At 42.8% G+C, this 11,971-nt stretch overlaps 1 protein-coding gene across 5 annotated transcripts in view; it reads left to right on the top strand.

Annotated features, from left to right (window-relative positions):
• The window catches only part of TSPAN18 (tetraspanin 18), a 178,149-nt gene that overhangs the window by 155,914 nt on the left and 10,264 nt on the right, over nucleotides 1-11,971 (top strand). For all 5 annotated transcript variants that reach the window (XM_079952717.1, XM_079952716.1, XM_079952714.1 and 2 more), the window contains 2 exons: nucleotides 8,594-8,692; nucleotides 10,155-10,334. In XM_079952717.1, coding sequence (XP_079808843.1) covers nucleotides 8,594-8,692; nucleotides 10,155-10,334 — 279 coding nt within the window. The remainder of the gene's footprint in view (nucleotides 1-8,593; nucleotides 8,693-10,154; nucleotides 10,335-11,971) is intronic.

The raw sequence follows: 11,971 nt of genomic DNA, 5'->3' as shown, positions 1-11,971 counted from the left end.
GAGCAATGACCAAAGCTTCCTAGGAACACCCACTTCCTTAGGAACTCTACTGTAAGTGTTGACTTGCAATACAGTGGTACCTCGGGTTAAGTACTTAATTCATTCTGGAGGTCTGTTCTTAACCTGAAACTGTTCTTAACCTGAAGCACCACTTTAGCTAATGGGGTATCCTGCTGCCGCCGCGCCACCAGAGCCCGATTTCTGTTTTTATCCTGAAGGAAAGTTCTTAACCTGAAGCACTATTTCTGGGTTAGCGGAGTGTGTAACCTGAAGCGTATGTAACCTGAAGCGTATGTAACCCGAGATACCACTGTATAGGCAAACATGAGATACTTCTCCTTTTTTGCTTTCACTTGTTTTCTTGTTGCATTTGTGAACACAGGAAACCCACATTTACACCTTACATAGCCAAAGTTAGCTGGTGTGTCCTGGTGTGACTTCAGTTGCTTTTGTCCATTGTTCTATTTGGCAAATTCAATTTCCTGCAAAATATTTTGCTTTGTATTTATTTGGCTGTTTTCTGGCACAAATCTGCAGCCTCATTTCTGTGTGTTTGGGGTTTTTGTTTTAAAATAGAAGAGCTAAGGATAGAGACATTTAGCAAATAAACCTGTGGGAATGGCAGAAAAACAAAGTATTCACTAATAGGGTGAGAATGAGAATGACACAAAGGAGCCTGTGGACAGAAACTTTGACATAGTGTAACTCAATGCTCTATAAACACAGGGCTTGCTTTTAATTCCCCCATGTTTAAGGAAGTAGGTGGTTAGATTTTTAAAAACATTGCAAGCCCCAAGAGCCCATTGTGTTCTGTAGTAAGCTGCAGTGTAAGCTTCCATGGGGCATTTTGGTTCACCGCTGTGGGAGCTTGAATAATGGTGTGTCTGAAACATATACCTTTCACTTGAGGTACAAGAAAACGTAAGATTTTTCCCTGTCCATGTAGAAACATACATAACTGCATATATAATTTTATTAGTATGCTACCTTTCTGCAGTTCAAACCACGCTCAAGATTGCTTACCACATGAAAAAATTACACAACGACAACATAACAAAAGTAGTCATAATAAATGAAACATTTTTTTAAAAATGCACAACTAAGCCAAACCATTTCCACATAAATCACAAGGGCTAAAATAAAGATACAAAAAATCAGCAGCAATAACCCCCAACCACAACAGCCTCTGCCAAACAGCACCCTAGCCTAAGAGTCTGTACAGCAACCTCAGCTTTTGTAGCTGGAGTCAGTCAAGACCCCGTCCTCCCAGGCCAGGTGGAAAAAGGCCTGTGTGAGTATTAAACTTTCCATTCTAGTCACTCTTCATTTTTCTCTGGCCTTTCTGATATCAACTGTACGATTCACAGTGTTCCCAATGAGCTCATTCTCCTGTTCCTTTATTCTGCCCATATCACCTCTCCCTGCCTCCCTCTTAGATTCTTTCCTTCCAAGATACAAGTTTTGGCCCATCTCTTTCTCAAGGACTTTGCAAATTCTGCAGCTCCCTGTTGCTAATTTATTGCTTTCTTAACACCCTTTGTGCTGGCTAAATAATTGCTAATAATAATAATGACACATAGTAACATTGTTACTAAGCTTTCTACCATCAGTTTGGTGGTGCTTTTTTAATATATGCAGATTTAGGAAGCTGTTGTTGCAGGTTTGTGTGACTGATTAAACACATAAATCTGGGAAGACTCAGTGGTAAAGCAACTACAGAAAGTCCCAGTTTCAGTCCTTGGTATCTCTAGGTAGAAGTAGACATACCTGCTTGAATCCCTGAAAAGTTGCTGGTCTGACTCAGTGTTAGGCAGCTTCCTATGTTTCTATGGGCTGTGGAACTGAATTGCACACATTACTTATGTTGTACAGTGGACACAATGAAATCCAGTGGCTTGATCTTCTGCAAAAAATTAAGATTGTGGTGTTGCATCCTCAACAGGGCTCAGATATGTACCTTTATTTCATTTTGCAGTTGGAACCCACTTCCAATATTCAATACTTCCCATTGTTTGTCAGAACAGCCCTGAGAACCTTGGACTTACTCCCCACCCACAAATATTCCCAGTTCTTTGTTCCATCTTGCAAGTTTTCTCTTCATGGTCCATAATCTCTCCTGTCCTCCAGCTGTGCATTGCTCTGAGGCTTCTCTTGACCCTCCAAAGTATATTTGGGGAGGACATGGAAAGAAAGGGGCTCATTGCACTAGTGAGAATCGTTGAGCTGGCTTCCGCTAGCACAATAATTTAGCTGAACAAGAACCCTAGGGGCTTTTTTACCCCAAAGTAGAGTTCACATTCTATTGCTTATATCCTCTTGTTATTAATACAACCCACCATGTCTCTAGGCTCATGATCTTGGAAAGTGTGCTTCTGTTCATAACATGTGTAGACACTTGTGTTTGGGTGCCCATGCTATCAGGGACATATGTTATTACTTCTGTTTCCATGGCTTTATTTCCTTAAACAATATGTACTTTGCTTTGTGACTTAGAGGGAAATGTATTTTCTTTCCTTTAAAGATCTTCAAGATCTTTACCTGTAGTAATATATTGCAATATTTCAGTTGGTTGCTCCCGTTAATGAATCTGTTGAAAGCAGAACAATCATCTTTTTTTTTTTTTTTTTTTAAAAGCCTTTTACTGGTTTGACAGGACTAATTGTAGTGTGTGTTTTATACAGAAGAAATTAATGAGGGAGCAAGTATAGAGTAACCTTGCAGCAGACTTAACAAGGATTTGACATCGGTTTAATTTTTCCCAAAGAGGCTATGTTTTCACCATTATTTTTTTTTTAAAAAAAGAAAAGACCTTAAAATAAGTAAAGAAGTGAGGTTTAGAAAGTCAATGCTGAAAGAGTCATATCTGTCCAAAGGTTAGAAGGAAATAATGTCTCTCTTCTCAGCTGGTGTTCTCTGCAATTGAACAGAAGGGAAAGAACTGCACTTTGTAAGGAGTTTTAGATACCCCATTTCAAGTAGCACAGGCAGGGAGAAAGCGTAATTGTGTCTTGGTGGCAACAGCTATTGCTCTATAAATAGCGACCACTTCCTGGGGATCTGTTGGGGTCTGGTCAATACAGCTCTTGTTTTCTGAATTTGTTGAATTCTTTCAGGACAGCGCAAATAGAAGACCTCACACATAGTAGAGGAAAACCACACACTTGCACAAGCTGTTACGCTACACATTTAGGTATCAGCAGTCCAGGTGTGCATGTTTTTCTTTCTGTGTGCCTATGAACAATGGGGATATGCTTTCCTGTGATTGTACAGTGTTTTTGAGCATGTTGCAGCATTAAGGGAGGGAAACCAAAAGAATAGACTATGGGTGTGGCTGTGCAAACTATCCTTCAGGCACAAGCAGCATTCATTTCTTGCATCAAGCTCACCTAGTGACCTCACAACTCACAAAGTTTTCAACATATGCCTGTACTTGGCTGGGTGGGTGTGATACTTTATAGCTGCAGGGAGCCTCACTGAGCATTCTGAGAAGCATATTCTAGAATCATTGCATTTTACAATGGCTATTGCGGCACCCTTAGTCTTCTTTCTGATATTAGCACTGTGGCCCAAGCATCTTCTGCAACTTTGCAAGGGACTATGGAGCACACCACTTAGATCACATAGTCTCCACTGACTCTCCTAAATGTATTGCTGCCCCAAGTAGCATTCCTTGTGTTCCTACTGTAGTTGAGCCAGCCCAGTCTGCCATATTAGCAGGGATGCTAGCAGGACAAGTAGGACATGTGCTGCCCATGCTATTCTTAAAGGTAAAAGGTAAAGGGACAACTCTGGGGTTGCGGCACTCATCTCACTTTACTGGCTGAGGGAGCCGGCGTACAGCTTCTGGGTCATATGGCCAGCATGACTAATCCACTTCTGGCGAACCAGAGCGGCGCACGGAAACGCCATTTACCTTCCCGACGGAGCGGTACCTATTTATCTACTTGCACTGCATGCTTTCGAACCGCTCGGTTGGCAGGAGCTGGAACCAAACAACGAGAGCTCACCCCATTGTGGGGATTCGAACCGCCGACCTTCCGAACAGCAAGCTCAGTGGTTTAGACCACAGCGCCACCCAAAATATAGGTCTTTACTTGGCTATAAATGGGGTACCATATCAGGCTGCGTTCAGGTAGGGGGAACCTGGAGAAGAGACTCTGCAGAAGGTTGCATATGATCATAGGAAGCTACCTCATACAGAGTACGACTCTTGGTCCGTCTATCTCAGTATCGTCTACAGTTTAGAATCTATACTCAGTGGCAGCAGCTTTCCAGGATTTCAGACAGGGGAATCTGCTTGGAGATGCTGGGGGTTGAGCCAGAAAACTATCACATGTAATGCTGTGGCCCTTCCCCATCAGATGTTGTGGGCTACAACTCCCATCAGCTCCAGCCAGTGTGGCCACTGGTTGGGGTTGATAGGAGTAGTAGTTCACAACACCTGGAGGGAACCACATGAGCTGTCCCTGACCTAGTGACAATATCTTGGTGCACAATGCTTCCTTAAAAGCCAGCATAAACCTGTGAGGTGGGAAGGTTTGTTTGGAGGGTGGGGGTGGCCAGTTGGCCCAGAATTACCACTGTGTGCCATGTATACCATCCCTTTGGTTCAGTGTCAAGTGCTAAATCAACTAAGTGGGTGGATAAATATTTCCCAAGATAAATATTTAGAGTGGTGGTGAAGAGGTAATGTAATATGTTTTGGCCTACTGTTACTTCAGGCAGCCGAGCCACAATATGGTGATGGAGGTAGAAAGTTGAAGGTAATTAGTTGTGCTGAAGTAACAGATCAGAGTGAAAGGATATTAAATATCCTGGCAAGTGTAGAAATTATTTCTTTGAGTGCTGTACCATTCAGTATAGATGCAGTCTCTCCGCACTTCCTTATTAGCTTATTGGCTTGTGAGGTGGTATTATGCTTAATGCTCTGCATAGCCCGTCTCCCTCTTGAGACAGATGTAATTGATAGACGCTTCACTGTCTGCCTTCTGGTGCAACACAACTTTTCCTTGTACAACATCTTGTGTCCAAAGCTCTCACAGCACTATATGGGGTTAAATTATATAGTTAGAGGTAAATAATTAATAGCAGAGGGGAAAGAAGAAATTAAGAACCACAACAAGGCTTAAGAGAGATGTTATCTGCTGAGATTTGAAGTAGGGCAGATAGCAGTGAAGCAGACAGGCAAGGAATCGGTTTCAAATGGCTGAAGCTGTTAGAGGAGAAGAGCCTTCCTTTAAATAAAGCTCTGAGGGCTGGAGAAGAGAACTGAGAGGGGAGCAGTGAGGGAGAGTCAGCAACAGTTGAGAAGAGCTCACAGTTTAGAGGTTTAAAACAATGTTAAAAACAAAGTGGTTTTCAAAATGAAAGAGCAAAAACCACTATTAGAAGTTTAGAACTTGAGTCTTATTAAAAATGAAATGAATGGTGAGGCTGAAGACTTGTGGTTGTTGATTCACCACCACCACAGAAAGTGATGTTTTCTCTTCTAAAGAGATCACGAGCAAGTCCCATAGTAAGACACAGGTGAAAGGTTGTTCTCTTACAAGTGACAGCACTACAACAATTGCTGCTAGGTGCTATTTGTCATGTGTGAGGCTCATCGTGTAGCAGCTGGAGGCTGCTTTTCATCAATAACTGCCACAACTTACTAAAATACCTCATTAGGAAGATCAGCATATTAAGGTGGTGGATGTGCTCTCAAGTGGAAGAAGATAAACAAGCTTTGTAGTAGCTGTGGAAGACTCCATTCTTCCTACTCTGCTTAGATCAGTCTGGATCCTTTTGAGAGAAATGACCTTCCCCACATCATGTGCCAAATGCTGGCTTTCAGAAAGCTCACAATAATAGCTATATGGCAGGGCGATGCTACTCCCAATTCATTTCAGCTTTCATAGCAGTAGCAATACCTGCTGAATAACTTTCCTGCTGTTTAACAATTACAGGCATAGATGTGCCCTTCAGCGCCTGAGGTCAAGTTCATATTGGGACTGGCAGTAGCTCTTTTTTTCTTGTCATTTCAGAATTTACCTGTTGGGAGAGAAGCTGCTTTCTTTATCACCTCCTCTCCTCTCCTCACCCCCTTCCTTCCTTCTATAATGTAGGAGCATCCCAAGCAAAAGGGGAGTTTGGGAAGGGGGAGGGAATGAGAAGATGGGGAGGAAGCTTTTTATCCCTGCTGCAGCAGCAGGCAGTTAAGGAGGTGGGTGGGGGATCCCATTTTCTCCCTGGGCCCCCAAGCAGTTCTTCTTCAGCTCAGCTTGCATTCCAACCTGGAGGGAGGTCTGCTTGGAATAAAAGTACACAATCCAAGAGTGCCAAATATGTATGCTGACATAGGTAATTATGAGACTCAGCAGCAGCACTACAGAATACTGCATCTATTAATTCAAGAATTTTTATGCAGCGAGGGTAGGACATAGAGACACCTTCGCAGCCTAACACAAACCTCTAATAAAGGAGAGAAACAGTGCTTGGTCAAATGCTACTGATTTTAGACTTTGTTTTATGGATCTTTTTTAACACTGAAAATAAGCCGTGTGACTTATGTTATTAACTGCCTCCCGCCCCCACTTTGTCCAGATACTTGGAACAAAGTAAAATGTTATACTAGCGAAAGGAATGAGTTTCTTTTCTGGCCAATAAGCACAATCCCAGCGCTGGGCTTTGTTTTAGGTCAAATCTCATAAAAATCACAAACACAAACCTCAGACATTTCCTTTGGGATCATGCCTGTCAAAATAAAGGTTTCACTTTATATTCAAATGACTCTTTTGTTTCAGAACTGGTCAAAGGAAGCCAATTGGGACTATTACCAACTGTAATATTAGTTTCAAAGTCTGCACTTAGGAAATAGACAAGCATCAATAAAAAGTCTGGGCGGCTGTCTCCGCAGGATGGGAGCCTGGGCGGGTAAATTATGCAAAAGAAGGGAAGGGAAACACAATGCTGGAGCACATGGAGTGGCACCTTCTAACCCCGAGGCCCCTGACGGTGCTGCATTATTTCCCGGGGGAGAGTCTCCATCCGGTCTGACTAATAGGCATTTCCACTCGAAGGGAACATGGCCTCTTCACATTGGAGTTGCTGGAGGTGTAGCTTCAACAAGCCCTCTGTGACTTCTGTGAGGTCTGCAGGATTTCCGTTAATTTTAGTAATAAAGTTCCAGGGAAAACAATATAAAAAGTAAAATGACCCCCCAGTGTGTTGGTAGCACACGTTGTATTACTGAGAACTTGTTAAGTCTTAACTGTTAAATGCTAATTCTGCTTAAATGATGAAGCATCAGAATGCTATATGTATGTGTGCGTGTGTTTTCACCTACCTGGTTAAAATTTGTTCTGCTATACTTCTGGCATGACTGAGGGCTCATCCACACTTTGAACTGCTTCTTCTCCCCCATGAAAACCTGTGGTTTAGTGCTGAGTCAGAAAAGACGAGTTTTCTGCAGATTGCTGTTGGTTCCGATTTAGCACTAAAGACTGAGTTTGCCATGGGAAAGTAGCAGGGCTAAGGCAAAAATGCTTGGACCCTTGGCTAGAAGGCACAAGACAGACAGAAAACTCCTTGGGTCCATGCTTTCACGGGTGAATGAGTGCTAAGAGGGATCTAGAAAGATGGTTCTAGCAGTGACCACAAAGGGTACTCTTATGAGCAAGCGGCTTTCAGTAAATTGCCATCATTTCGATTGAGATTCTTCTCAGTTTATTCCCAGCCTTTATAGGAGGGAAGTGGCCTGAACTGGTATTTAATTTTCTGTTTTTATTTGCAGTTGTCATTCACCATGACTGTTGAAGATGCAATTAACAAAAGTTTATGAGCATTGAACATGTACAGTGTTAAAGTATAATTACTGCCTGTAAAACTGGAGAAGCAGTGGAATGAGACAACACTAGGGTTGTTCACACACAGTGCTAAACCATGGTGTAGCACTGCATGAATGAGACTCGGCATACCTGAGCAAAGCATAGAGTTCACATCCTTGCCCCTTTTCTCTCCTCCTTCTGAGTGGCTGGGAGGAATGCTTCTGTCTAGTTCAGATGTACTTTTAAAGAACCTTCATTTACAGTTTTGACCAGCCCCCTGGTTCAAATGCAGCACAAAAGCTGAGATTACTTTAAACTGAAACAAAACTTGACAGATGTCTCCCTCTTGGCTTGCAGGAAGAGATGGCATGAGAAAAGTACAGTATTTCTCCAGGGTTTCCCAACCTCACCTGGGACCTTTGCATGCAGAGCATAAGCTCCACCACTGAACTGAAGTCTTTTCTCTCAAATTATTAGGGAGGAGTGTCTTGAGCAAACTTCAAGGGAATATGAAATCCCCTCATGCCATGGCCTTTTCTATCCCAGCTCAGAATAAAGGATATGGGTCACCTATCAATTTATCAGCAAGCATCTCTCGTGCTAGCTATCCTGGACCCAGGTGGAATTAGCACCCCGTCTCAATCACAAAAATTAGACGACCTTGTAAGGTTAATCTGTGATGTGCTCAGAGCACTGGCAGCATCTAAGCACCACTAGCCACTATATTTCTGCACTTTGAATAGCAGGCATGAATCATTTCTCATTTTGCTTCATTCTGTATGTTGCAGTTGACCAGAGAGTTTTTTACAAAGGAACTGAAGAAGCACTATCAAGGCAACAATGACTCTGACGTCTTCTCTTCCACCTGGAACTCTGTCATGATCACAGTGAGTAGTAGCTTGCCTAGTGCATCACTGCAAATGGACCCTGAGCCCTAATGAATTGTCACTAGTCCCCTTTAAGTAGCCTTACAAAGCCTAGACAGATATGTATGGTTATGATACAATGACTGCCTTCCATTTGTTGGGGAGAAAATGGATGGCAGACAAAACGCCACTCCCAATTTCTTCACAAACAGCTGGCTGGTATTTCTGGTTTCTTTTACACACGTGCAGCTGCATCAGCCTGGTGGATTGTCTGCAATCAAGCCTGATTCCATGCCCTATCTCAAGGGTAAGGAACGTGGCTCTTGAAACATCATTGGGCTTCAACTCCCATAAGACCCAGCCAGCATGGCTAATGGTCAGGGATTATGGGAATTGTAGTCCAGCAACACCTGGAGGACAACAGGTTGCCCACCCCTGCTCTTCCTGGATCATGGTGAATGTTCTCTGTAATAGTTCTCTGTAATTGATGTGACAATTGGTTGTGATGGCTTTCATTTTAGCATTATATTATTAAGAAGACAGGGAGAGACTAACCATAATGCTTGTCCATTAGTTCTGAAGATAGTCAAATATTAATCGCATCCTCCCATCAGTCAGGCACCGACAATATTTAATTACTTAAAATAAAAATAAACCGAGAGTCCTTCTGTACATTACATTTGGCTGTGCCAATGGAGCATCAGCTACAGGAAGATTTGGGCAGATAGGCAGGCAGGAGAGGATGTCTTATTCTACTGGATAAATCACATTGGCCATTATCCATAAAACTAATTACAACAGCAAAAAACACTTACATTCTGTGTTAAGGCAGGCTTTGTAGTTTTCCTTTCTATCTGTCTTAAACTCCCAGAGAAGCTGTTCCACTGTATTAAAAGCAATATTGAGATGTGTGTATATTCTATGTTGAGGCAACCTACATTCTGCACCAAGAAAGGCTGAATTATGCAGTAGAAACCATGTGGATTTTACATGCACATGTATGCTTATTTTTCAGAATTACTTTGTGTTGCTTAATTATGAGAAAGAGCAAATAATTATCCAGGGCACTAAAGACTGAGCACTGGAAACTCCCCTGAGCCAACTTTGATCTTTGAAGATTTCGCCATATGTTACACCCACAGTTTCCAGCTTGCCTTCGCAATCCTAATGGCTAGTCACAAGCTTTTTTTAAAAGGATGGGTGGGGAGGAAAGGGGGGGGGGGAAATGAAGCACAGAAAGCTTTGAGAGAATCTAGAATTGTGTGTTGTTTGTATGTCTGCAGAAGCCACACAGCCTGCCATACTTGAATATGCCATATTCAATACTGAATATTCATATATTGAATACTGCCATATTTGAATATGGATGGTTCCTATGCATCTTCTGTCATTCAGGTTTCATATTATTTTCAATGGCTCTGTGATGCCTCCTGTCCTGCAGAGAGACAGTATCCACTATTTAATCACCTTTCCTGTCTGCTAGTTTGGCTGCTGTGGTGTCAATGGTCCAGAAGATTTTGAAACTGGCCCTCATCTTCGTCCCCTGTATTCACACGATGCAATTCCTGAAGCTTGTTGCCGACGGGAACTCCAATCTCGTAATGGAGCATTCATCAACAAAGAAGAGTGTCTCAGGGGTAATGATATGTATCAAAACCAACAGGTAAGGGCAACACAGAAATGGGATTTTAAACTATTGGGGGCAAAATGTACGTATGGTGTGTGCAAGCACCCATCTTAAAGTCCCTTTTAAAACTTATTTTTGCCAAAATTGATGTAGACTTTGCCCCTTTCTTTTTTGATTAACACCATGGAACAAAAGTGTTCAATGATCTTTCATGATACTTTCCACAATCCTTCAATGTGATTTACTGTTGCCCACATTTTTCAGATGAGGAACTGAGATTGAGAGGTGGTAACTTTCACAACACCACACAGGATGCCTATAGAACAGGAGAGAAAGTTGAACCCAAGGATCTGTGACGGCTTTCACAATTGCAAACCATCCGCCATACAGAATTGAAACCTGTTTTGTGTTTCCTATAACTGGCAGAAGTAGTGAAGGCAGTCCCTGCCCAGCTCTTTTGGGCAGCATATTTGTTCCAATAGTTGCAAGGAATATTCCCTTCCTTCTAGTGCCATCTAGTCAAAATCTCTGCTTCTCAAGTTCAGCAGAAGCAAAGAGGCTAAGTGGTCCATGTAATAATGTACAAGGGGAGAGTGAGTAGTCCTGTGGGCAGGTGTGGTGTGTGTGGTGAACAAGAGATTATTTTGGAGTAAAGTGTCAAAACATGAGGAAACATGGGCAGGAAATTGAGGGACCCAGAATGGTTGATACAGCGTGGCAACTTGCAGATCCAAGAGCAATGCCATTGGCTTGAGGACTCAGTGTTATCGGCATGTAATTTTGTTATTTACCTACCCTGATTTGATCTTATAAACTATATCCAAGGCAAGCTGGAGTAGATGCAGGCAGAGCAATCCAAACACAGTCTAGTGGGGCAGGTGTGTGGATGGAATGGAGGTGTCCCTTCTGTTAACTTTGGCAGTTAAACCAGCCTGCTGCCAAACATGCTGCGTGGGCAGGACGCCCACTGACATTTCCTCCACCAGTGGTGGCCAGCGGTAAGTCCCTACACGTTCTGAGGGCAGGGAGAGTGTGGCGCTGAGTTGGACCTTAAGATGTGGTCTCACAGCTGCCATGCGTTGGGCCTGGCCTGAAGCTAAGAGCTGTGCCAGCCCAGAGCTGGCAAAGGGATCAGGCCCTGCCATCCTGCCTATGTTTTGCTGTTGCTGCTGAGGCTGTGGATACAGTGGTGGCCCAACCTCTGCAGAGCCCTGGTGGTGCACCCTTAAAAGGGATAGATTTTGCAAAATGTTTGAAAACTTGAGATCTTGCCAAGCCAGAGAGATGACGTGAACTTCTTCTAAAGGTGGTAGGTTTTGCGATTTTCATTGCCATAGAATGGAGATGTTGCAGTTCCGCTTCATCATCAACAACATCATAATTTATTTATACCCCACCCATCTGGCTGGGTTTCCCCAGCCACTCAGGGCAACTCCCAACAGAATATTAAAAACACAATAAAACATCAAACATTAAAAACTTCCCTAAACAGGCCACCTTCAGATGTCTTCTAAAAGTCAAGATGGTAGCACCTCAGAAAAAACATACTAGTTGACCTAGACTCATTCAGTATTGTAAAACTAATTAATGACTGTGTCTGGAATTCAAGAAGTTGCATCTCCAGAGCTGGGTTGAAAAAGAAAATTTAAGTCAGCTTGTTGAACTCTTTTCCT

This window comes from Podarcis cretensis (assembly GCF_951804945.1).
Source record: "Podarcis cretensis genome assembly, chromosome: 1".
Taxonomy (NCBI): Eukaryota; Metazoa; Chordata; class Lepidosauria; order Squamata; family Lacertidae; genus Podarcis; species Podarcis cretensis.
The sequence above is the reverse complement of the archived record's forward strand: the minus strand, read 5'-3'. Positions and strand labels throughout refer to the sequence as shown.